The sequence below is a fragment of the Amblyomma mixtum genome, chromosome 4 (assembly GCF_055824585.1).
Source record: "Amblyomma mixtum isolate Tamu chromosome 4, ASM5582458v1, whole genome shotgun sequence".
Classification (NCBI taxonomy): Eukaryota; Metazoa; Arthropoda; class Arachnida; order Ixodida; family Ixodidae; genus Amblyomma; species Amblyomma mixtum.
Window position 1 is genome coordinate 132,099,579 of NC_143015.1, and position 27,665 is coordinate 132,127,243.

The following is a 27,665-nucleotide window of genomic DNA, read 5'->3' on the forward strand; positions in this document are numbered from 1 at the left end:
AGTTGCTTAACTCTTTCCTTACCGCGAGAAAATGGCGGAGTGTTTTAAAACAATTATTTTTTCTAGAAGTGCTATGCGCACTGTAAATTGTAATACATCAAACTTTATAATATAGTCGAAAAAAAAAGACCTAGTCCATATGAACCTAAGGTACCCAATTTTAGCTGTATTCTCTTTCTTGCCAAGGTTTGTTGTTGGCAGTAAAAGAATTCAAATAATTTCGATGCAATCGCCTCTGCCCACCGCGGTACTCCGCTGCAGCTTATTATTCGAGAGATGGAAAGCCTCACGAAGAAAATATGGATAAATATGAGCGTTACTGGAGCTTGGGAATAGCAACTTTGTTGTGACAAGCCCCATCGATGGCAGTGTCTGAGACCACCTGCCAGGGCAATGGCTCATCGCTTAACCACTGCACGACTGCGCCAGTAGTTCTCTGAGGACTCCCTGCGATGTACCAGTCTATGAAAGAGGAGTACTTGCGCAAGAGAGATCTCTCATGGTATCGCATTGTGCTCTTAAGAGTAGGTTAAACGTCGTACCCGTTCATTTTAATCTGAAAACAATACTTAACACGGTTACAAAGTGGAATCTTGTGTGAAGCCTCTGAGTAACTCGAATAAGCTCGGCATGATTCGGAGGTGGTGGTGGTGAAAACATTCATTTAATCATATGGAGAGGTGTTGTGGGCCCTTACAAACACTGTGTGGGATGCCTAGTCAGGCAACCCATTGGCGGAGGAGCGTTGCGCAAGCTGCAGTCAGTGCGAGGCAGCTCGGGTAAGCTCGGAGGAGTGTCGCGCCAGCCAATGAGAAAATGACCTTGAGGTTGACCTTGGCACCCTCAAAGTCCTTACTTTGGAACGTGTACTCTGCTAACAACGTTAAAACCCTACCTCTGTACGTCATGTGCAAAGATCCTCAGAAAGCTGTGTAGCTTTCCTTTGTAGCCGCATGGCTGCACTTGTGTGGATGCTATGAGTGATTACACCCTCGTCACAAATCTACTGCCCGTTTAGAGATGCTGAAAATATTGAACCAAAACCGATAGGACATCGAGATTTTGGTTAACTTCCTCTCGCGCTGCCATATGCTATCCCTCCCGGTTAGATCGCTTTCCCTTGGTAGTCCGACAGCTACGGTGAAGCTGTGGTCCCGGCTTTAAAGAACGCATCAGGGCGTATCAACTGCGATGTTTCAGCGAAATATGTATAGCTTTTCTCTGCAGTCCTATGGCTTCGGTTGGATGGATGTTAAACTAATCTACTCGGCCTTGACTGCTCAACCACTGCTTGGGTGCGGGGTTGGCTTTGTGTGCGGTGCTTTGTCTGCCGAAATCAATAACAGCTTTCTTGCTGCACATATCTTGCAATTATTATAAATTATATCGGTTGGTCCTTTCCACCCGGATCTCTTTAGGACCCCAGACCACAATCAGCACTAGTCTTTATACAACGATCACGCAGAGTACTATCATCAGTACCACGAGAAGGCTTACGACGACCACAAGCACACCAATGATGTCTACAACGTCCACGACGACCACAAGTACAACGATAACGTCTACAACTATAACTTCGACGTCTACAACCACCAGTAGTACCCCGACTGTCACCACAACAGCAGCACCTAGCGGTAGGTTTGTCAAGAACAGGGGTCTATTGCCTCGTTTGTTAGCCTCTCGCCTTGCTCGTGCGCCGTAAGAGCCGCCATTTCTGCTTATGGGAACTGACCAGTAGGGCTGTAGCGAGGCGCCGTCTAGCGGTGACAGCCCGGCTGAATAGGAAAGCATCACAGCAGCTAGGCTTTTTCAGTAACTCTCAAAACAGGAATAAAGGGTTCAAAGAAAATTCTTTTGGACGTCCAGAAATCTGCACTGAATTTGTCAACAAGTAGTATACAATAGCTGAATGAGTGCCGTTTTTCTGCTTGGGTGCGCTGTGGGAGTCCTATGCTCCTAAATATTTGAAGAAAGTCTTACTGGGAGTGACAGCAGCCCCTTTTGGACAGAAAAATGAGTAGCGCGGTTTCATGGATTGTGCGGGTTTAACGTCCTAAACTGACTCAGGCTATGAGGGATGCCGTAGTGGAGGGCTCCGGAAATTTCTACCACCTGGAGTTCTTTAACTTGCTCAGAGATCGCACTGTCTATGGACTTATGGTGTTTAGGCTTCATCGAAATGCGACCTCAGCGGCCGGGATCGAACTCGCGTCTTTCGGGTAAGCAGCCGAGCACCATAACCACTGAGTGACCACGGCGGCTAAAATGAGTAGTGCGGCTAACGAAAAGCCACAGGGATTTTTTTTTCAAAACAGTGAGGGCTGAAGCTGGGTGGTATTCATTTTGTTGGAGACAAGCTCAAAATGCGTACGATAACTAGGAGCATGGGAGACACGGCTGCGTCCAGCGGCTTTCTTCTTTCTTTCCCGTGTTCCCCGCATCCCTCCTTATAGGCATTTAGGAATTTTTGGTTATGGCGATTTTTTTTCCTTAAGCCAGCACTCCTTGGCGCCCTGTATGGGCATGCGACCGCGAAGTGTGCGGCGCTGAATACTGCAACTATTTGGACTTCTTGATTTACCGTTAACCGGGAATACTATGTTTCGCGCTCTATGTAGTACGACTCTGCAAATAAGTAGGAAGGCAATTACTTCTGCCCACACAGAAAAAAAGCTATCCATCCCCTTCATGTAGTTGCTTGCCAGTAAAACATTTGACGCAATTATCAGCATCATTCTTTCCAATCCCAACATTAATATTTTCCTATTAATGAACGATAGAGAAGATGTTGCCGCGGGCAATAACTTGATAAATAAAACAAGTTATGAATATCCGCTATGCCCTGTAAGCGCATATAACTGCGCTAACGATAACAGAACTATGAAAATTTGCTTTGCACACAAATTGACTGCCGAATAAAGCTTAGAGAGTTATTTAAACCAGAATATGTGGAGGAGAATGTGGGAATCTTGCTAGAGTTGCATTCGTCTGACTTAGAAAAAATAGACGTTTCCGCCTATTTTATCGCGCTTAATTAGACATCAGTACAGGTCCCGTACTCGAGAGAAGCTGGCGTTTGTCCATCCGTGTCATGTTCAAGCAGTTGGCCCACATGCCAATGTAGGCAGGCGACAACCTGCTTACCGTGGCAAGCAGTAATGAAATTCATTCGAATAAATTAAATGCAGGTGATTCTACCTACGTAGCACTGCGCTTTTACTCATTAGCCGAAAGTCGTACATCCTCCCGAGCATCTATATTTCTAAAAATGAGGCTTAAGGGAGTTTGCGAAGAGCAACCTCGGTCTCACAGCCTCCGGCAGTGCCTGGATTTGAAACAATCACCTACCGGTGCAGTGCTGCATCGCTCCACCGCTACACCACTGCGGCGGTAGTGGCATGAGGGCTCTCCAAGATTTTGTGAATCTGTTAGAAGAGTACTTCCTCGGGAAGCATCTTTAGTGCTGCTGCATGGTACTATTAAGGGTAGGTCAGGTGTCGTTCAAGCTTTCTTTTTAAATTTACGGCTCATATACAGTGCTTTAGAGTGCATTCTTTGAACAGATCAGCACCTAGATTTTGCATAGCAGCTTTCTCCTAAAAATTCTGAGCCCCACAGCACTGCACATTCCATAGGTCGTAATAGAGGTCAGTGCCTACTCTGTATAGTGCTGTTATCTTCGCTGCCAGATTTAGGCGCCTCTCGCAAACAATAACGAATTCTCGACTTAGCGAGTGAGTGCTAAATGCCATTATTTACATACGCGAGAATTTAGCTTCACAGGTGTGTAATATCAACCTCTACTTAGTTGTACTCGTTCTGTGCCCACAGCCCGTCAGAAATCGCAGTTCAGATTTCCTCTGTAAAAGCTGCCTTTGTATGCGAAACGAGGACCTCAACAGCCAGCTTCAGGTTTTCATAGACTATCGATTGCATGACTGACTGCAGTACCTGAGGACCTCCAACGCATGGAAGTAATTTCGAGCTGCATTTAGAGCGCAGTCACTTCTTGGGCCGTTTCCAGGACCGCCCCTTCTGTGCACAATCAGTGCGCCCAGAGATCAAGCACGCTTCACAGAATTCACCACTCAGAGGCTGCCAAACCCAAGAATATGCAACTTTACCATCCTTGTTATCCCACAGTCCCCGGACGGCAGTTATAACGGTGAGTATGCCGGCTCGTGGGGATTTATATTAACTCCAGCTTAAAAAAAAAAAAACGAGATAGCACGCGGCGTTTAGGACCTGTGAATGCGTAATCGGCTATTTAGCTGGCGCAGCTACTCAGTTACCTAAATAGTTCCCGCTGTGAGGAATGTGCGGAAGAACCCACATTGGACTTGCCACGTTGATTTTGTTTGGGTCTCATAGACCTTTTCCAAAACGCTATCACATCCCACATCCAACCCACATAGGCCCCTTGTGTTGTGCTGGTGGGCAGATTGAAAGTAGATGCGGGGTGTATGCAGAAACCAGCAACGCCAGTCCAAGGCTGTAGTTGGTCCTACACCTGACATATTACGCCTGAGGAGACCCGAGTTCCTGCATCGTTGTGTATGAATTCTTTTAAATGGGTAACGTGCATTGTGCGCTTTTATAATTTGCTAATTTCTGCGACTGCTGCAACCGCGCTAAGCCTGGTTTGTTTATTATTAAAAATATATTTCTGGTTCTCGTAGCCACGTAAATTCCCCCAAAAGGAGACAAAGGAATCCTGTGCCACCATAATGAACTTGACCATAATAATGATCCTGACTACCTGCTCTCCAACTCTGCAATCTTCGTCACAGTTCAGGTCACATCAAGCAGCCTGAACGGGCTGCCCGTAGTAGGCCCAATGTCGTCCGGGAAATGCGGTTGCCCACTCTGGACCATGGACCTAATGCAGACAGCCGAAATTCCTCATCTTGCCTCTTTGCCTGCGGTGCAAATAAGATTTTATTATCTCTGCAGCCTGGTCCCAGGCTCTGTACTGCCATAGTTTCTCTTTGAGATCTGCTAATCATCATCATCATCATCATCATCAGCCTGACTACACCCACTGCAGGGCAAAGGCCTCTCCCATGTCTGTCCAATTAACCCTGTCCTTTGTCAGTTGCCGCCACTGTATCCCCGCAAACTTCTTAATCTCATCCGCCCACCTAACTTTCTGCCGCCCCTGGTACGTTTGCTTTCTCTTGGAATCCACTCCGTTATCCTTAAGGACGAGCGGTTATCTTGCATTCGCATTACATGCCCTGCCCAAGCCCATTTCTTCCTCTTGATTTCAACTAAGATGTCATTAACCCGCGTTTGTTCTCTCACCCACTCCGCCCTCTTCCCATCTATTAACGTTACACCTATCATTTTCCTTTCCATAGCTCGCTGCGTTGTTCTTAACTTAAGCTGAACTCTCTTTGTTAGCCTCCACGTTTCTGCCCACGATCTGCTAACATTCCTTCTAAAAGGCGTCCGTTTTCAGTTTGTCAGTATATATTCCTAAAAGCGCTATTTCAGTAATTTTCTTTTAAGGAATTGGAATTGAGATGGCATGAGGAAAATGTAATTCTGAATAAATTTCTGAATCTTATAAGAAAAAATTTCATCCAGTTCTTTAGTGAAAACGGGAAGTATGTATGCGCGTCCGTAATTGCCGAAATCATTCCTGTCTCTGGTTTTAAATGCACCAGTTAGTTCTGAAATTTGCATCAAGTTTTGAAATACGGATGCAGGTAAAGAAATAATAATCATGATTGATGGCGCTATACTATTTGCAAGATAATTTCTAATTGTACAGGTTTAAACTAGCTGTTGTCATTATAAAGGCATCTTAATTTTTGGGCTGAGTATAACCGATACCACTTCATCCGTTGTCGTAGGTTGCGGAATTTTTTTATTATTGCTAAGAATGTCTACATACTCATACGCATCCCACAAAGGCCCATCCATTTACACTCTTTTTTTCGAAAAGCCACACAAATCATTTCTCAGCTGTGTCCCAGTTAGCATTTTTTTGTGGTCAATTTTTGGATTTTGCACGTGCATGAGTGGTAGGCTACTTCGCAAGAGTTAGTATATACAGCTCCAAGCCATCCCATAACATCCCCTTTAGACTTCCAGAAATGCGGAGTAATATTCCGGTCGAGCTGATTGCAAAATATTTGTCAATCTACTTCCGATTTGTTTAAGTAACCTCCACCAGTCTCAGCTGCGCCTCATTCGAAACTCTCTATATAACGAATTTTTTGTTATTTTACTTGTTGCTAAAACTCAGGCGTTCTAATTGGTTTGCGAACTTTTCGAGGTGCTTTACATCTTGTATAAGGAAAGTAATGTTACATTACTGTAAAAAAAATATCAGGAAAATGTTTTAAACTTCTGTGGTTGAAACTTTGCCCACGTGACCTTGGTTAAAAACATCCAGAGAAGCCTGAAGTGTAGCATCAGTCATACGTTAGCGTCAAAACTTTCTGATTGTCTTAGTCTTTGGGCTGGAACATCCATACTCGGGTCCAATCTAACATGATCACTGGTAGACCATGATGAGGCGGCGGTTTCAACCTTCGCATGGAAGAAATCAGTAATGAAAAAAATCTAAAATGAATCGACCTCCAGCTTCTACCCTAGTAGCATTTAAGTAAGCTTTGTCTTTTATTTTGGCACAGATAGTACATCTAGGGCCGCCCCCCCCCCCCCCCCACTCCCTTTCCCAATGTTTATGAATGGTCTGTGAAGCATTGCGCTCCAAAGGCTAATACTCTGGTATATTTGCTGCCGTGGTCAGTGGAGTGTCATTCAGGATAGCTACTGCTTCCCTCTTCCCCACTTCACAGGTTTTTAGGATACAGTATCAAATTCATTGTATTAGGGGGGCCCTAGACGCTGAACGCTATATAAATCTTCGGCGTAAGGCAGCACGTCTCGCCAGCCTCGTCTTTAAAAAAGATTATTGCAAGAAAACGGCTGCATCGAGCAGTGTATCGAGCGTTGTGTGCAATGTCTCTCGCACTGTTTGCCTATTGATGTTCCCTCCTTCGGGCCACGCAGAAACCTTGTACCAGTTCCTGCGAAACCACCCCAGCTCGTACCTCTTCACCCTCGACTTCGGTGGAACGGTGGACCAAGTGAAGGTCACGATAGACCAGCCACAATTTGCTACTGGCATTATGGTTATTCTCCGAACCCTGTTCTTGCGGGGCTTTGGCCTGCTTCCAACAGTTCCGGGCATTGCGACCTATAGGAGCTTTGGAGACATCCGAGACATACAGAGACTCAACGCAATATACCAGGTGAGCGAAGAAAGCAGCCACGTTAAGAGGCGAGAATGTCTCTCATATTTTCAGAGATGTGCCGGAAAATTGAAGGCAGGCCCCTAAGCTTAACAACTGAACTTAATGAAAGTGTCACCATAAAAGCTTATGATCTGTCATAAGGGAGTAATTACTCGATGACATCCACCCAAGCCTAGCCATACGGCTGCAAAGGAAAGCTATACAGCTTTCTCAGAAACTTCGCAGTTAAAGAAAAATTCATCCTGGTCCGGGGTTCGAACCCGGGACCACCGGTTCACCGGAGCAGCCACTCTACCAATTGAGCTAACCGGGACGGCACGCTTATGGTAGGGCGAGAGCGAATTGATCAATAACTCGAAGTGGAAACAGTGTTGGTCAAATCTTCGAGTTATTGATCAATTCGCTCTCGCCCTACCATAAGCTTGCCGTCCCGGTTAGCTCAATTGGTAGAGCGACTGCTCCGGTGAAGCGGTGGTCCCAGTTTCGAACCCCGGACCAGGACGAATTTTTCTTTAACTGCGAAGTTTCTGAGAAAGCTTTATAGCTTTCCTTTGCAGCCGTATGGCTGCGCTTGGGTGGATGTCAATGAGTAAGTACTCCCTTATTACAAATCTACTCCAGCTTGGGGGATTCCCCTAAACATTTGACCAGCTTATGATCTGTCTGGGCTCCTTGTTTAGGATATTCGTAGGCTTAGACGGAGACTTTCTGCCGAGTAAACAGCTTCGCTGTCGCCATAAAATGCTGTTACTGAAAACTTTGACATGCATGTGCTAGTCAACAAAAATCTCTGTTCGTTGCAATTGAGTAGGCTGCTTTTTTAAGGCAGATGTGTTTGTTTATATGGCACACAATATGTTTATACGGCACACAGGGGCGTAATTAAGGAAGATATGCTTGGCCAGTTCGAGCCTTCTAATGTTTTTCATTTCCGGGGATTGAGAGGCAGGATGGGAAAAGTATGGGGACAGCCATTTCTCTTCATTCTCACTCTCTCCACCAAGAGAAAAGTTCATATTCCTTGCAGGAAATGCTGCCTTCGAAAAGGTGTTGCATAAATTTAAAGCTTTGTGACTTTTAGAAGCCAATTGGAGGATGCTCTTAAGAACCATGGTAGCATAAAAGCAGTAAAGAATGAAGTAAGCATAGGAAGATATCAAAGTATGCAAAAAAATCAAAGTATATCAAACAGACAGGGAAGTCAATACCATTATCACTATGCACGGGATGGGTAAATAAGACAAGGATTTCTACACAACTATATACAGAAGTATGTGTATGTGTGCAGAAAAATGGTACAATGCGTCAGTATCGAGAGATAATTAAATAAAGCCTCACTTTCATTGTAAACCGACAATGCAACTGGTAAAGATGGGACAATTATGGATCTATTGATGGACGACTATGGTAGAAAAACAGCCTGCCTACATACACACTGCCCCATGAGCTCGAGTGAACCGGTATCATGATGAGCACCAACATCATCATAATACACGAAAAGTGGCCGCCAAAACCTTAAGTTTATCTTATCAGCTTGATGTGTTTTTTACTAGGCATTTACAGAGGTTATCGCTAATAGAATTAAATCATCCATCGACTGCAGTCAACTAATGACCAAACTGACAACCGGAAACCCCCAATAATCTGCATTTCAGCTACAATATGAGAAAACTAGAACGCAGTTGAGCAGTAAGACCGAACGAAATAACGGGAATTAAAAAAAGAAAACAGAAAAGAGAGGTGCAGACAGAGCGAAAGGCAGCGAGGGGGGAGATAGTGTGGAAGCAAAGGGTTCCTGAAAAATGTTAGGAGCTGATGCAGAAAAAAAATGGAAGAGTAGGTCAGAATAAACAATAATATTTGTAGCGGGAATACAAAAAAAAAGGACAAAACAACGGGTGGGTTGAAAGAACCGATACAGAGAAACCGGTGCCATGAATTTTTTTACTTTGGTCGTGTTTGAATATACGCCTTTTAGGTGTTTTCTTTTGTTACGAGGTGACAGTTGTGTTTGGACATTACTCTAGCCGCAGGCTGACTTCTCATTGATCCCATCTATTTTGGCCCTGTCTATGTTAAATGAGGGCGGAGTGGGTGAGGGAACAAACGCGGGTATATGATATCCTAGTTGAAATCAAGAGGAAGAAGTGGGCTTGGGCAGGGCATGTGATGCGAAGGCAAGATAACCGCTGGTCCTTAAGGGTAACGGAGTGGATTCCAAGAGAAAGCAAACGTAGCAGGGGACGGCAGGAAGTCAGGTGGACGGATGAGATTGAGAAGTTTGCGGGGATACAGTGGCGGCAACTGACAAGGGACAGGGTTAATTGGAGAGACATGGGAGAGGCCTTTGCCCTGCAGTGGGTGTAGTCAGGCTGATGATGACAATGATGATGATGATGTTAAATGAATATCCTTCTCTAATGCACCGCAATATTAAAATCTCGCACTGACCTCTGGTAAAAAGAGAATATGGTCCACTTGGTACTGAGTAGTGACGGACATGATGGCGTAGTGGTGGACGCTTCAGAGAACGCGCCGTTTTCTAGCGTAGCTGCGTAGGTTGGTCTGTTGTTGGAGTGTTCTAGAACCAGCCCTCTCACTTCATGTTTGAGGACAACGTGAGGCAGGGAGCTTTTCAATTGGTCGAAACTGTCGTGACGTCACAGTGCGCGAATTTCAATCGGGACCAATTATACTTTGGCTAGTAACCATGAAACCAATTGAAGGGATCGTATAGTGGTGCTTCTAGTAAGTGGAAATGAGTTTAGTTAAATGCTTAATCACCCAATTAGCCTAATTAACATTTATAATCAGGCCAGACAAATGAATAAAACCGAGTAGGAAATTGGTCGAGTTCGGGAATCGAACCCCGGTCTCCGGAGTGCGAGACAAGCGTGCTGACCACTGCGCCATGCCAGCTCGATGGTTTGGAATGAACAAGGGCGCGTCTAGTGAATACGGTGTCTTCATCAACTCCCATCTTCCTCCCATCCCGTTACGGCGAGGTTCAGGTGGCCTCAGAGGTATGCGAGACAGACACATTTCCTTTCCTCAAAAACCAAGTTGCCGACGAGCAAGGCGTAGAACCGAACGGGCGATGGCGGCCGCGGTCATACATCAAGAAATACAGGTGGATGGTCTTTTTTTTCAAGCCCCAGGCACAACACAAGCTGAAGAAGTTGCTATCGTCCTAGCTGCTTCTGATACCAAATCAAAACACATCATAACAGATTCGCGTTCGGCGTGTAAAAATTATGAGGCTGGCTGGATAACTCCACTAGCTGAACGAATACTAAGGAACTGCAGCCGAGACACCGATCCTACTCCCCGCTGCATAGTTTGGACTCCGGGCCATCAGGGCCTAGCAGGAAACGAAGCTGCAGACGCGGCGGCCCGAGCACTCATTCGCCGGGCGTTCCCATTGGCTCCTGAGCACCTGAAACCTGAAGGTGGCTCTTTACTCTCGTTCAACGACATAACATCTTATTATAAGGATAGGCACCGCGTGTACCCAGCCCCTGCAAAGGGACTGGGGAAAGCAAACGAACGCGTTCTACTTAGACTATTCACTAATACAATGCTGTGCCCGGCAGTATTAAAACACTTCGATCCCGCGTTCACTGGCAGGTGCAAACACTGGCGAGGTGGCTGACACCTACCACATGGTTTGGGCTTGCCAGCGCAACTCAGCTCTCTCCCCCCACCCCAACCCTACCAGAGGGGAATGGGAGGCGGCCCTGCTTGGCTGCTCGGACCTTCAGGCCCAAAAGGCTTTGGTCAAGAGGGCTAAGCTGGCGGCTTCGACCAATGGGGTCCCGGAATAGGGACTCCACCCATTGCGGGGCTCTTTAAGAAAGGCTCACCTCTTTGATTAAATAAAGGCTTTTCATCATCATCATCCCTGGCAGCTTTGCGAGACGATGCCGCGTTTCACTCTTAGAGGCAAAGCTTAACATTTTTACAACACATCAGTGGCACAAGCAGCAACACCGCGCCTAAGCCTTTCGCCTCACCGCACTTTAGGTCAACAAAGTGCCCCCCTGAATTTTTGCTTACTTCTCTGTGTCGCCAGAGGATACACTCGGTCCTGGGGCCATATCAGACATTACCATCTATATTCTTCTTGGCCTTCACGCCGGTTTCTCCCAACGATCCTCAATATTTGCATTCCTACTATTCGTTTCTGATGGACCTCAAAGAGTAAGTAGAACTGCTTTTGATATTCTTCGATATGTCTTAACGGTCACGTGTGAAAATAGTTCAGATAGAGTCTCTTCGAACCATCATTTTTTTAAAAACCTTTTTTGTGTAACTCTTGGTGCATTTCACCAATTTTTGTTCCATGACGCATAGTTGCCTTGTACATTTACCAATTTTTGTGAACTGCGATATGTTATTGTCTCCACTTTTACTATGCTTCTTATCCCTAACCTATCTTACACCAACTTCTGTATTGGAGCCCCCTTCCACAGTACCTCTCCGGAGGCCTTGAACTAAGAAACATTCAAAAAGTGACCCGTAGTAAGCAGTACCGTAGTTCTATATTTATGATGAAGGAGACCAGCGGACGAGGCGAGCCTTATAATACCGAGGAAACACTCACATAGCTCACTGATGACAATGAAGTCGGTTCAAAATTCTGGTTCAAAACTAGCAGTAACATCTATACGTTCGGTAGATGTTTCAGTAAAGCGCTGTCACTTTTGATTATTGGTGTACATCAGGCGGTGGCCTGTAGGTGGAGAATACGCGCCACAGGCAAGATGACTGCGGATAGAATCCCGGCTCCGTGCAAGTCTCCTGTGAAAAAAAGCCGACAAAGTTCCTAGTGTCAGCGAAAATATGATGATGGTCAAATATACTTCCATTTTTTCATTATTCATGGAGTGCTTAACAACTCAATCTCCGGGCACTAAACACCAGAGAAGCCGACCACCAGTCCAGAGGAAAGATTGTGTTAATTTTATGACTAGTGCGTACCAGAGGCACATGACGTTGAGCCCCACACACCTCCCGAATGTGGGCGGATGCTCAGACTACAAGGCCATCGCTATGGTGTATTATCTCCTGAGTTGCGGCCTCAAACGGCAGCCAAGGTTCTACAACAGACCCTGTCACCGTAACGCGATTTCGCAAAACTAGTGAAGTACTTGGCCACTGACTGTATATCAACTCGCCAATTTTTTCCGAGCCCTCAGTCCCGGATGGCGGCGGGGCACCTGACAAAGGCGGCGGTCAGTCATTACACTCAACGTAGGTTTCTAAGAGTCTCAGGCTACAAACAGGCTCAAATTTTATAGGGAATCTGACATTTAACGGTCGGACATTATCCACTCAGGTTAGCCTAGGTGGTTCGGGAAAATAGAGGGTATAAAATGTGATGTCAGAGGGCTTACTGAGGTTGCGAGGACTGATGAATAATATACTGTGTTAAAAGGGCAGGCACGTACAACGCTATCGTGGTTTAATGGAAAAACTAGATCGAGGCATTGCATTCTTCATTAACAAGGATGTAGGTGGCAACGTGGAGGAATTCTACTTTATTAACGAGAGGGTGGCATCTATTTATTTATTTATTTAGAACATATTGCAGGCCTACAGTAGGCCCAAGCAGGAGGGGCGAATACATAATATATGAAAAAAAGAACAGGTCTAGCAAAATTGAAAAATGTTAAATACAAGTTGTAACACAAAATACAGCAATAAATACAAGGCTCAGATGCAGAATACAAAAAGTAAACGTAGAAATAAATGGCTCTCAAATTAAATGCTGTGAAGAAAACATAGAGTCAAAAGAATCAGCTCTGGTTAAGAGATCTTGCGGACACCTGTTCCACTCCTCAATGGTGCGTGGAAAAAATGAGTATTTAAAGGCGTTAATCCTAGCACTGTAAGGGGTTAATGACTGTGTATGATGATTTCGTGTTTGGCGCGTAGTGTTAGGTTTGAGGAAGGGGTCTGCATTCATAGACAGTTTATGGTTTTTTAGTAAAAAAAGCAGTTTCAGTCTTTGAATTTTCCGCCGCAGCTGTAATGTTTCAATACCGTGAGTTCGCATGAGGGTCGTTGGTGAGTCAGTTACACGATACTGTATTTCATAAACCTTATTAGGAGGAATACATTGACAGTTGGCGCAAGCCTACGGACCTACTTCCACATATTGCGACAAATTATTTGAAGTGTTTTATGAAGACGCGGAATCGGGGATGCGTCCTGTAAACACGCAGTGGCGAATTCACATCATTGCTAACGTACGTAGGTAAGAACCAGAGGGGCGACTAGGAAGTGGGTATTACCGCATGGGTTCTGGAAAAAGCTGCGGGATTTATAGTAATCCTCGCAGTGCAATATACTGCACATAGAAGACCGCTAACGAAGAAAGTAAAATGTGAAATAAAACTGTGCACGCATCTTGGCTAACTGAAAGATGTCGAGGTGTTCGTCAAGGTGAGATGTACTAATCATATGATGAACAATCCGATTTGCCTAGATGTGATAACTTTAAGGAATAAATTAGTATGAAAGAAAGACATCGAATAGTTCGCAGCGAGAATGTGAAAAGGAATTTCTCTGGAGAACAGATTCCTTTAACTGATATAACAATTCTTTGCATGAAGTGAATGACATTCTGACAAATATCCTTACGGAGTGCGCAGTAGAAGCGCACCTTAGGGTAGATAACACGATACTGCTGAGTCTTCTAAGGAGACAACGAACGTGATCAAGGAAGTCCAAAGTATGAAAGCCTCGGATCGCGTAGATGGGAAAGTGCTGGCAGAACTAGCAAAACTATTCAGTAAGCGTAACGTAAACAACTTAGAGAAGTATAATATAGAGGATTCAGCAGGCTCTAGAGAAGTGAGATAGTTAAAAGCGTAAAGACAAATTTACTGATTGGAAAAAATCAGAAGTTCCTCCTAAGAGACAAAGAGCATGAAGGTTGACTGTACACCTTGGCCTGATTTCCTTTGCCGGTAGTTCGTTGGTGCAAGGTAAACGTATTTTCTCTACCTGCAGCCGAAATGGCTGGATAATCCTGCCTCGATCAGTTTTATTCTGTCAGGTTGCTCGGCCCCAGCTACGACCAGCCACAGATGTGTCGCTTGAGCCGGTGCACATCGAGTGAACGAATGTGACAGCTCATTTCATCTATCTGCACATTGAAGGCTTTGTTTGAGAGCTGGACTTGTGACTGCAGATGAAAAATGAGCAGTTTGTTTTCGGACAACACTCTTGATAGTCTTGTGCAACTCTCTCTTTATTGTGCTTAAGGTCGTTAATCAAGGCTACCTAGTTTCATCCCGTACTTTTGTTGGTATCTGCAGAGCAAACAAGACGCATCAACACTTCATAGCGTTTTCACTTGCTGAACGTAGACACGGGTGAACTGGTTAGGCCATTCTTTCCGGTGACCGAAGCACGCGCCTGTCTTAAGGTTGAAGCTTACTTTCGTAGTTCTATAATCAGTCAAACCTGCCCTGTGGCTAAGGAACTATGGCGTTCTTGGTCTACGCTCAATGACTTGAAGTCAAATGCCTGCTTTGGCTCTCTGACTCCAATCGAGGCGACATGCCAAACTCAACGTGTGCTGTGCAATGTCAGTGAACGCTAAAGCAACCACGTTGCCGCAAACAAAATCGCAGCACTCTAGCACGCTGTATTTCATAGTGAATCTGCAGCTTAGAAATGTTAAGTCGATACACCATACTCTACACTATCACCGAGCGTGACAGTGACTGCAGAAGGGGATGGAGCAGTACGGACCGGGAATGCAGGAAAGGGTAGAGAGAGATCATGTACAGGACAAATACAGAGCCTTTATTTCATCTTCCAACTGGTTCACAAGTTATATATATATATATATATATATATATATATATATATATATATATATATATATATATATATATATATAACTGCTATTCGAAGGGGCATTATTGCATGGTCTTTTTTTTGCCTCTTTGCAGCCTTCCATTCCTGGTCATAATGCTAACCGTTACGACCATCGACCCACGGCAGATTCGACCCCAAGCTACGACTGCCTGGGATACCGGGTGTCTATATGACCTAGGGCAAGCTAGAATGGTAAGCTCGTGGAACTTTACAAGGAACAAAACAAACAAAAACACTCTGGAGTTCCACTCTACAAAACGACATTAAAAGGCAGGCCGCGGTGGTGTTTAAATATAATATCGCCCACTAGTTAATATTTGCCTGCACCTCTACAGCGTCGGACGTCAAAGTCTTAAAATGAATCAGCGCGCCGCGGTGTGATGGCAGGTTGTGGTGGCGTTCTTTGTGGCATCACTGCACGCGGACGATTCAGAGTTATCGCGGCGCGTTGCTGTGACGGGTTAAGATTTCTTCATGCGTGACGGTACCACATGCTGACAAAAAAGCATGGCAAGCGTGAGGTGGCGCTACGCCGACGCGGTAACAGATATGCCCCTTAACAGCTTTCGCTGCAAATTGGCGCCACTATTGCAACTATGTAAAGTGAAATTAAAGGGACACTGAGGGGAAATTGAAGTTGACTTGCATCGACAGAATACCAGCTCCTGATTACAAAAACGCCATTCATACTGACAACAAAGCTCTTGTAACGTATAAAAGAGCAAGAATCAAAATACAGGTATCGCCGCCACAGGCCAAACTCGCAAGTACAAGCTTCAGGACGTCATAGGACAAAACAGTGTTGCTAGAACCAATAGTTCTAGCAACACTAGGACACGAGAAGCCATGAATCACTGAGGCGCAGCAAATGCATGCGCAAATCTCCTTGACGTCGCCAGATGGCGCCACGTACCCGACAGCTACGCCGCCCGGACCGATCAGCGCCTGCTCACAGCGGTATGGGGGCTTTCGGTATTCCCCTAACGGTAACAAGGTACACGGTATGATAAAGGTGTCTATTTGCGAGAACTTCGTTGACGACTTCGAGAACGGGATCCATTGTAACGCTGGCAAAACGCCAGTGCAAACGTAAACGAAGCGACGGCCGCAATAGCCGATAGATGCCTTCAACGTGCGGCCGGCGGTAGCTTTCTTTTCGGCTGCTGCTGGGCCGCACTGCTGGCCGCAGAAATCACGGAGTCTGCGTTACGTCATGTGCACGTCATGTTTCACGTCACTTAGTCCTGTGTCGTCATAGGAGAATCCCAAGTTTGAATCAGAGCGGCGGGAAAAACTTTTTCAACTTCGAATCCAAATTTCTTAGAAATAAATGCATCTTTCGCTGCCGGCCAAGTGGCAACAAAGCCATGAAATGCCGAACTATCGGATTTTGCTATAAAAAATATTAATAGAGCTCTCCTGAGTGTCCCTTTAAGGTGCACAACTGGAAAGTGGTAAGGTGGGCCGCCAGAAAATCCTCTTGCACATTAGAGGGTCGAGCTGATGTTAGTGCAGCGAGATCGTTTGGATCCACAGTCTATCACACCCAGAGTACCTATAAAGTGCTGTTGTTTTGCCCTCTGGCCCAACGTTCGCGGCTGTGTGTTTGCGAACGCATCTCGCTGCCCGGTGTATTTGCGGCGGCTGACTGTTGCTGGTATGTTGTTATAATAAGAGAGTAATTACTCATTGACTATGTTGTTACTTTTCATTGTGGTTCCACATTTTGCTGTTCGGCATGCAGCCTGGTGGCGTTTTGCCGCCTTCGTTGCACGGCTATCGCGTCGTTGGCAGCTCCCTCTGCTCACAAGCTTCCTTTATCGAGACATCACATATAGGCGACTGAGGAGTCAACAGATCACTCAGCTTTCAATTCTGCATCCACAGTTTTTTCCTCCATGCTCTCAGTTATTACTTTAAACGTGATCTGCCTTGTACCTTGCAACACTTATGCGGTGGTCGCACAGTTCCACCGCCGTGGTGGCTCTCACATATCCTAGGAAAAAAAACATCTTATTTCTGAATCTGGACGTGCTGGGAAATGTTTGTGATGAATGGCACATTCAGCACGCACAGGGAGTATAAAGGCGCTCGAACTGTTTTCAAGACTGCATACAGGCCTTTATTCAGAGCTTTTTAATGTTAAAGCAATATATGGCTCTGTCTCGTCAGCAAAAAGTGTCCGCAAAACATGTCTCGAAATTTTCTTCGCACGATTACGTCGTTCTCTGAAGAAAAATGTAAAAGTGTGATTGTGACAAATAGTGTGTGATAAAATGTTGCCGTGGGAGAAATTTGGTAGATGAAGTGTCATTAGTTAATTAATTACACGACGCGAAAAAATACACTTAGACGTGAAAATAGACGTGGACCACGATAGAATACATGGACGTCAGAACAGCCACGGACGTCGATAAAGTATATGGACGTTTTGCTTTCGCACTTCTCCAGTGCGGGTCGCCGCAGTGATCTGAAAGCTCTTATTCAGAGAGCTCTCGAGAATTGATCTTCGTTCGTGGTTAACTCTCAATCTCCACAGCGTAAACAGGCCGCCTATTCCCATCTTTCTCTTTGTCGTGTTTTTAGTATTGCGTCTTTTTTTTATTTCCCTTATTCTTCGGTTTTGTTCTCAGAATGCCATGGTTCGTGCAATTGGAAACATCACCGGACCGACAGCGGCCACGTTCGTTTTGACATTAAGCTTGAGAATGGACGCCTACGAAAACGTTAACATCACTTCTGTCGGCCAGAGTTTGAGCAGGCTCACCACCCCGGCCGCCAGGCAACATCTAATACTGAAGTTTTCAACGGTATGTGAAGTAGAATAATCTCACAACATTCCTTTAAATTCCTTTGGTGGCCATGTCCTGCATTTTTTGAAAAAAAAAGTGAATACTGGAATGGAAATATAATGTTATGAAAATCTTGAAGAATATGGACCATTCTTCCAATGCGTAGCAAAATCTGTCGTTTAAAGCTTTACCGAGCATCGAGCAGTTAAGACTGCCATAGAAAACCACAGGGGAACATTTATGACTATAGCAAAAACGTTAATAGGAAAAATATGCCAACCTGCTGACGTAATTTCTACAGATATATTGATTGTTATACTTAAATCTTAAATACACGAAAGAGTTATGTTCATAGAATCTTTAAAGTTGAAAAATGCTTTTCTTCACAATTGCTGGGTTTGTTCCATGCAGAAGAGAAGGAAGATAAACCCGGAACCGACGTCAATTCGTATGGTTTGGTTTATGGTTTGAGGGTTTAACGTCCAAAAGCGACTCAGGCTATGAGGGACGCCAGAGTGAAGGGCTTCGGAAATTTCGTCTCCCAGGGGTTCTTTAACGTGCACTGACATCGCACAGTACAAGGGCCTCTAGAATTTAGAATTTCGCCTCCATCTAAATTCGACCGCCGCGACCGGGATCGAACCCGCGTCTTTCGAGTCAGCAGCCGAGTGCCATAACCACTGAGCCACCTCGACGAATTTAAAGTAGCATGAGTGATCGTGTTTGTTGCCATCCTGAACAATTAAACGGCAAACGCACGTTTAGCTAGAGTTTCGCGACTGTTTGAGTCATTTAAGGTTGAATATCGAATTTTTATGTCATGGTGGTTTTAATTGCTGCTATCTGTTCTTTTTCGCTGGGTTTCATAATGCCGTTTGACATGTTTAGCATTTCATTTCACTCATCACTTTATTCGAGTTTTTTTTCTACAGAAACAGGATGTCTGTTGCCTGACGGGCCGGCCGCCCTTGTATGTCAGCAGTAATACAATACAAAACAAGTACATTCAGTGGCCATTGTGGGCAATGTATTTTGCATCAGAAAAAATACAAAACATTATCGCACAAAATTAGCATCACAGAAACTGCACAGAGAGGAGTATGCAAAATAGGTATACATTTTAAGGCTAAGGCGGACAACTCAGCTTGCATGAGAATAAAACTGGTCACACATAGCACAGGTTAATTCAAAACATATTTGTAAGAGAAACAAAGCATTTAACTGTTGGTATAATGATGTGTTCAGACATTTCGGTAAGATGTAACGTAACATTGCAAAACCATAATTTGTGCGACACTGTGGTAATAAAAACATTCTTCCAATTCTTAGGAAGTATGGCGTTTCGTTAGTTATAAGTGTTACATTACAAGAGAGAAAGCCGTCATTTCTGGTAATTCTTCTTTTATAAAAGCATGGTAACTTATAATCAATCACTCGGTTCGCAGATACATTCTTGCTTTGTAAGTATGTGAAATTAGCCGGAAAGTCATGTGAGTTGTTAGCAACAAGCCGAAGCGCTTTTTTTTTTCAAGTCAGCAGTCACACTACCAGTAGAACAGTCAACCCACTTTGCAGTACTCACCACTTTAAAGCTGGCGAAACGGGCTCGGAAAATATAATCAATAGTGGTTGAGGATGCCAACACACTGAACAATACCGATGAAGGGTTGCGATCGAGTACTAATCCCCACAGTAGACACTCTGTCTATTTTCGTGTTACGCAATAGCACATGCTTTCTCGAACAGTTTGTATGTCCCCACCGCTTTAGTTGCTTTTGCAGTCATACGTGACGCTTTAGGGTGATTAGTAGGGGTGTGCGAATATCAAATTTTTCGAATACGAATCGAATACGAATACTTGGTTCCGAATATCGAATCGAATATCGAATAATCAAGGACAGACGCATTTAACCACTACAAAACATTTATTTGCGCACCCAAGAACATCATAGTTCAACTATCAGTGATGAAATGAGCACAAAAGGTGTGTGCGGCTGCACAAAAAGTATCAAAGTCTCGAACATTGTTCTTAGAAGAGTGGAAATATCAGTGAAGATGGCTAGTACACAGCATTGATCAAGGCTAGCTTGCCATAAGCACAAAAGCGCGTTGCTGGGATGAACATAAAAGGTTGTCGTGAAGGAAAACCGGCTGCTCCACATAGTTAGGCAGAAGTAGTTCCCTTCTAGCTGAAACGACTTCTGCACTCACAGAAAATGCCCTCTCAATTGGCACTGAACTGGCACGTATTGCGAGGTATTTCGTGCACAGCTATGACTATACCAGCTTCGCAGGTATAGCCACAAAGAAGCTCACCAGTGCAGTCAGCTACTGCATGGCCCAACGCACTGCTCTGGGCGCCGCCGTGTTGTTATGTCTCTGTCGATAGGACTTGCGGACCGAAATGAAGGCCGGTGCATGCAATAGAATATTCGGCTAGATACGAATATTCGCGTCCTGTCGAATATGCGAAACAACACGAATACCTGGATTTCGAATCGAATACGAATACTAGAAATATAATATTCGAATTATATTCGAAAATTTCGAATATTCGCACACCCTTAGTGATTAGATTTACCGTGATTGATTCTGCTGTTTCCTATTTGCTTTTGCGTCGTAGCAATGCTGGAACGGTGTCTACAGTCACGATCCTCAAGGCAGTCGCTTCACTTACTTGTCGGGCGACACCTGTCTCTTCGCCTCACATGCTGACGGCACAATCAGAGGAATATCTACCTTCGAGACGACCCGTACCATCGAGAGCAAGGTGGGAGATCGGTGTTTCTCAATGCGGTGTGCTTATTGTGGCGAATTGGGGTTCACTTCAAGCCCTTTTTCTACTGTGTTTCTGACCATGTTTAACTTCTATTGTAATCTGCCACATCTTTGTTAATATGGAATGAGTTCTCTGGAACGCCCAGTATATCCCAATGTGTAAAGCCTCTTATGAAACATCGACTAAAATCTCACGTCATGGCCAGACAAAAAAATGTTTCAACCTTTAAACTGGATCGCGGCCTTTCAGTAATTACATTTTGATATGCATAAGTAACAGCCGCGATTAAGGGACTGTGAACCAAAAGTTTTAGTCGCTGCTGAAGAAATCCAGATCACAAAGAAAATATCGACACAGCCAAAGCTTCTGATGCAAACCGCAACGCTCACCAAGAATTGAGAAATTGTTCGCTGGAGATACCACGGTCCTCAATCACTGTTTCCTCGTTCGCTGACAAAAATTGCCAGTATTTCGGTATCAAGGCTGTCGTGCTCAAAACGTGTGAGAAAAGAAAAACTGCTGCTGAAAAATAAAGACAGGATTTACAGAAGTTGTGGTACGCATCACCGAAAGTCGCTAGGTTAACGAGGAAGACGTGCGAGACGAATCTCGCATTGAGAAACAGTAATCGAAAGCTCGCATTATTTTTGATCAAAGTAAATATTGCAGAAAACCTGTGAACAAGCGCTACGTCTTTCCACCACTGTGCATACTTAGCAACACCGCACACTTCACCGTAGGGCTAGTGCCAACGGAGGAAAATTGGGCTTCGAAGGATAAGTTTAGTTTCCTGGACTAGTGACTGCGCACTCCCCAGGTGGTCGAAATTATTCCGGAGTCCTCCAATACGGCACCTCTTTCTCTCTTTCTTCCTTCACTCCCACCTTCCTCCCTTCGCTTACGGCGCGGTTCAGGTGTCCACCGAGATATGTGAGACAGACACTGCGTCATTTCCTTTCCTCAAAACCAATGTACAATTTTTACTATTCACCTCTAGATACAGCGTTTGAGGATGAAGTCCTTCGCAGGTCACTTTCTTAAGTAAACTTAATTGAGCATTTAATCTATTGCCCCCGAATCACCACCTGACCAGTGAAGTGGAAACAACTTAGCCGCAAAGGAAAATGTACATTGTTTTCACATGGAAATTGTGGCTCCAAAGACAAAGTAGGTGACCTTAATTAGTCATTGGTCGGTATGCACCTTCGTAATATTAGGTCGAACTAGCTAGTGGAAACGCCGGAAGAGGCATGTGGTTCATATGAAGATGTGCACACCAGACCTGGGGACGAGAGCCTTGACCAAATGCAGTGCCAACTGCTGACACATCGTCGCAACAGAAATAAGACTCAAGGCTGTAATCGAAGGATTCACCTCCGGCAACCGCACTGCCCTATGTGCAGCTTCCATAAAGATGCCGCTGGTATACTCCAAAAGATCACTAGTGTCCTAACTACTACTGAGTTTCTACCAAGACTGGGAAGATGGCCATGTGCTTGCACGCTCAGGACCCATGCACCCAAAGAGCAGCAGATGCCGGTGCTTTTCAAAGGTTACGTGTGTGTGATATGTGTGCTTATCCGTCCGGGCTGCTCTCGTCACCGGAGCCTACGCAATAAGTGCGCACGTGTGTTTATGTTCCCGTATTTGAGCGGGGGCGCCAACGGCAGACTCGCATATTCCCCAGACCCCACTTGACCTCCAAAGGAGGCCAGCGCACTACCACTACTTGTACCCTCAATTCTGGGAAAGTCCCGTCCCAATTCTCCCCAAGTGTCGGAAGTTACGATTCATCTGACTCCCTTACTACGTAAACCATTGTACATGCAATACGCCCAAGTACATACTAACACCGACGATTTCCATCCCACTAGGGCAGAAAGAGGAGAAGTGCTCATAATTCCGTTCTGATCCGTCATGTCCCATTCTGAATCAAAGGGAGAGCTATTAAGTGTCCGCACACGATCTTGGAAACTGAAGTTGGCCCAAGACTGCCTTACTCTATTAACAAATGACGGAAGCCAATAGCCACTGAAACGAAGGAGCATAGGGGATGGCTTTTTTAATTTTGTAGCTTTTATCAATGGGACAATAATAATAGCAGAAGAAAAACACCACCTGGCGCTGATGGGATCCGAACCCACGACCTCTGAATTCGGTGTGTTGAGACTCCACCGGAGGCATATGACGGGTTTTCTTCTTCTTTTATTCATCTCTCATTGATAAAAACTACATAGTTAAAAAAAAGACAAGATTACTGCAATAATGTTCTTGAGCCCAAAGAATGCATTCTATCGGGTCTGAATTTCCTTTCATATGGGGTATTTGTGCGTTGTCCACAACGCCATGAAAAGCAACAGCCAGTATGCCAGACCGAAACAGGAAGACCTCAACCCGCATTGTTGTTCTCTCGCATGTCCAAAAGAATCCAAGACATGTAGTAAAAAAATTTAAAATAATATGTAACAGCGGAGAAGATTATTACTACTTTATTTATAATTATCCACCCAAGCAGAGTGCAAGCCTTATACCCCCATTTGATGAAACATTCTTTGCACGCGTGTCTGGATAAAAGTATTCACTGGCTTACATCCAGATCTCGGTAACAAGGTGCTTTCAAAAACAATAATTCAAACAAAACAATTCAAATGTAAGTCAAAATCGCACTCATGCTATAAGAATAAAGCGAACAACAAAAAATGACCAACGAGCGTCCTACTCAAATCTGCAGTGTTCTCAGACACAGGCGGCAGCAAACGTTTACGGGATCTATGTGCTTGAATAAAAAAATTCGTGTGGTTTAGCTCTGGTTAAACCTGGTTGGTTGCGAAAGCAATAGAAGCAGTAGAGCAAATAGATTCAGATATAGACTCTTCGTCGGTGACTTCCATGGCGAGACTCCTCGAGGAGCGCGGCACGACCGGCTCCTTCTGGCTGCGGTCGAGCGAGCAAGCTGACGTCACGCGTCGCCACAGCACGGAGAGGCTGACGTCACACCATCTGTCAGGCGCGGCGGCGGCTCCTCGAGGAGCAGGGGGGTCCACGGACCACGCGACGAGTGGTTAGACCTGGCGTAGTATTGCTTTCGCAATAAAACATTTTTTACAGTGCTGCCTAGTGACGCAGCTGCTTTATGTGCACAGCACGTTTTATGTGCAGCACGTCTTGCACAAACATATTTCGGAGGCACAAATAGATACACATTTCTTGGAAAGCTTCTCATACAATCTATGCTCTTTTCAGATGATGAAGGCCAGGCGCACTCTCGCCTACCTGGATCCAAACAACACGCACAAAATAGCCTGGCTTGCCCACGACCTCACGTTCAACTTGGCTCCAGCTAACTGCGGCGGCGACTCTTCTCGCTTGATTAAGATGCGTGACTTGGTGTAGTACCAACCGGCCTGGGTGTTATTCTCACCGTGGTAATCATCGCCGACTACTGCTGACGGTGCACGAAGAGGGACACATTACAGATACATTCGTTCGCAGTATCGTGGAGCGCACAAGCCGAAATGCGCCCTTCAGTGCAAGGTCTAAAAACTCTGCTACACGTGCAACTTTGCGGGTTCTAGGTGTCATCTTGCCGGACTGCTTTTATTTCAAGTTCAAGTGACGCTCATTTCTTTCCAGAGGATTTTTCCTTACCGTGGCATTAGTTCTTGAGGCCGACACCCAGAGGAATGTAAAGCAAGTGCCTTGTGCCAAGTCATGGTATCAGGCGCGCTGCAATAGCGAGCTTCTCTTTATCGATGCACATAATCGCGTAAGTCAAGTAATGCAGCCCCGTCATATTGAAATCTGAAGTGTACTGTTCCATTTTGAAGCATAAGAGGTACAATAGAGGTAGATAGCTGGAAATATATAAATAAAGTCGGTTCATAAGTGTTGCTTTAGGGGACATGTAAAACCTTTTTGCTTATTTTCAAGGAATTTTGAAACACGTCAAAAAGAACACTCAACAGGCAGCAGTGCCTCAACAAATGAGCGTAGTGCACATTGGAAGATTCCTCTTGGTAGGTTGTCAAAATCAGATTTTTATCTGACGTATCTCTTCTGCATTGTAAATTTTATCCTAACTCCGATAATGCTCTTGTAATGTCTGTGTAATCTATGTACATCCGGCCAAATGTGTAGCTGGCGTGCTTGACGGCCGCATTTTTCGTGCTCCTGCAGCTTATGACAGAGCAAACTTGCGGAAATATGAAATCTAAGCACAGGCTCAATAAGCCCGTGTTTAATATTGAGCTTTCCGCAAGCTTGCTTCGTCGCAAAGCGCGAGAGATCAGAAAAAAACGGCCGTCGCGATCGCTAGCTAAAGATTTGGCCGGCTGTATACCAGTTAATTTTACACCAACGAAATCAGCGAAAGGCAGGCGACAGCGCTGTGAAACGTTAAATCCCGAGCAGCGCAGAGAAGACGGCGTTTCCAAATTAATTATTGATATAGGCTGGGCAACAGATACATATAGAGAGCGAATATAAATAATTGACGATCCCAGCCCAGATAAAACAAAACATTCGTAAAGCGACTAAGAATGCCTGACAAGATGTGCATTTGTTCTCATTTGCGCTGAGAAGGAAGTATCAACTCCTGGACCAGCCGAGTCACCGCCTGCTTATTGACGCAGGTGTCACCCTACTGTCAAACAATATCTTTTTAAGTCTAGGGAATAAATAATGGGTAATACAGAGCAGCTGAATGAAACGCGAATAGTTAACTGAAACCTTACCGCTACTTGCTGAAAAATAATTGCAATCAAGCAAAGTTAAAATGGGCCACGAAATCACTTGCTCCAAAATTTGGCATAGTGCACTAGTTAAAAAAAAGAGGTCTGTAACTGTGCGCATAATCGGCGCTCCTTATTTGTGCAAGAGAACCATGTTCTCCACCTTCCAGTCGTCCGTTGAAACACGGTTCCGAAAACTGCGCAACAATCTTGGTTTTATTTTTTGAAGTAATTTGCAAATACCAACTCAATATCAATCAGGTGCAGCCCTGTAAATCTGCAAAAAGGTAAGCCTGGAAATGAACCTAGTAAAATGCTGCAAAATCTCAACGAAAGAAACAGGATTCAAGACGACAAAGCAACGGTCACTTGACGAGCCAATCATCACTTTATGTACCGTATTTTCCGGTGTATAAGACGCGGCTTTTTTTCGAAAATCTTGCTGGTGCGTCCTATACAAGGGTGCGCCTTATATGCGAATTTTTCCTCTTTTTTTTTTGCGAGTTCATCGATTACTCCGGTTCATGCTCAAGCTTTTTTCACCTAAAAAATATCACTACCAATAACGCGGTTGTAACACGGTTAATACTTCAATACCGGGACCGCCGTGCGCGACTTTCTAGGTGATCTTTATCATGAAACGGCGGGGATGACGACTTCCGGGATCACAAACGCGCGGCAGTTTCGGAGGCCTCAAGCAAAAGCAATGAGAAGCGCCAAAAGATGGTGACAATCGCGCTTCTCGCCATTGTCAAGACAAGCCGGCGTTGTTTTTTAGTCACCCTTTGCAACTTTTTTTGCTCCGTGTACGTAGTGCATGTTTCAGCCGAGTTGCGTCCAGAAATGGGTGAACCTTTTGATAGCGCATCTCAAGATGAAGACTTCGAAGGTTTCAAGTAGAAATAAAATGTTGTTATGGACATATGGGGAGCTGTATCGTTTTTTCTTTCTTTTTTGCTAAAACGTGGACGGGTATGGCGTGAGCGTTGCTTTTTCGATCACTTAGCGTTGCTTAAGAATTGCTCACAGGTACGGTGCATTTCGCGATAGTAGCGCAAGCGTGCTTAATTAAGCCTCACTAGCCTAACTGGTTAAACTGGGGTGCGTCTTATACACGGGTGCGTCTTATATACGAACTTTTTCAGTGACAGCTTGCATATATGGCAGGTGCGTCTTATACAAGGGTGCGTCTTATACACCGGAAAATACGGTAAGCTCGATAGGGATTTTCGTTTGGTTCGCATTACTGACATTTAAAAACTTGTTAAACCAGCAGTGTAGGAAGGAAAGCAGTGTTTAGGGAAAAATTGGCAGGGCTTAGCTCGGCTGTTCCAGGATATGCGTAGCGAAAGCTAAGCAGACGTCGCCGTCCATACTGCCGCGTCAGCTGTGGTTGCGGCGCACGCGAGCTCTCCTTTTCAATCCTCCGACATGTTATCAGGTATGCGTCACAGCTGGCGAAGCGAGCGGAGGCGAGCGCAACGACGAGGCAAGCAGTGTGACGTCATACCAAACGGCGGCGGTGGCTCAGCGGCGAGGCGCGCGGTGTGACGTCATGTCAGGAGGCGCGGCGAGCGCGCGGCGTCCGCCAGCGGCGGCGGTTGCTAGGCAGCGGCTCAAGGTCGTTCTCTGTGCCTCCTAAGAGCACCGACACAGCGAAATAGCAAGTGCGTGGCCAATGTAGCTTTCGCTACAAAAAATCATACTTAACCATGATTAAAGCATCTGCAGGACGGCGATAAACAGCGCATCTTACACGACTCTCGGTTATTTTGGCAAATCTAAAGACTGGTCTTTTCTTGTTCACAAGTAGTTTTATTTTCGGCATAAACCAAGCGATCACGTCTGATATCAAATACCGCGCCGGAACACACATTTTTTAGTCACTTTATCAACCCTCATTAAAAGCAATCTCCACGGATGCCGAACCGATGTGCAAAGGCCCAGACTGTGGCAGTAAGCCCTCGATTACTTTGTTCAAAAAGTGTTTTGATCTCCTTGAATTCTCAGTTCTGTGACTTCTGGTTTTGCTTTTTCTTATTCCTGGCTCGATTGGATACTTGCTCTTAACAGTTTCCGTACACAGGCATTGGGCTTTTCTTTATTCGTTTATTCTTAAGTATAAAATTGCGTGTTTCTTAATGATATGGAGGATTTTTGTAAATGATTTGCGTTTTCCTGTTTCTTTTTTGGGTATCTT

General features: G+C 45.0%; 1 protein-coding gene across 1 annotated transcript; it reads left to right on the forward strand.

Moving 5' to 3' along the window:
* The first annotated feature begins 1,516 nt into the window (after positions 1 to 1,516).
* LOC149348247 (uncharacterized) lies at positions 1,517 to 24,128 on the forward strand. Its single transcript, XM_089585774.1, has 9 exons — positions 1,517 to 1,634; positions 1,971 to 1,973; positions 4,025 to 4,165; positions 7,027 to 7,268; positions 11,344 to 11,471; positions 15,239 to 15,356; positions 17,798 to 17,974; positions 20,580 to 20,726; positions 23,979 to 24,128. Exons 1-9 carry the CDS (start codon positions 1,517 to 1,519, stop codon positions 24,126 to 24,128), a joined length of 1,224 nt encoding a protein of 407 aa, XP_089441900.1.
* Positions 24,129 to 27,665: the final 3,537 nt, after the last annotated feature.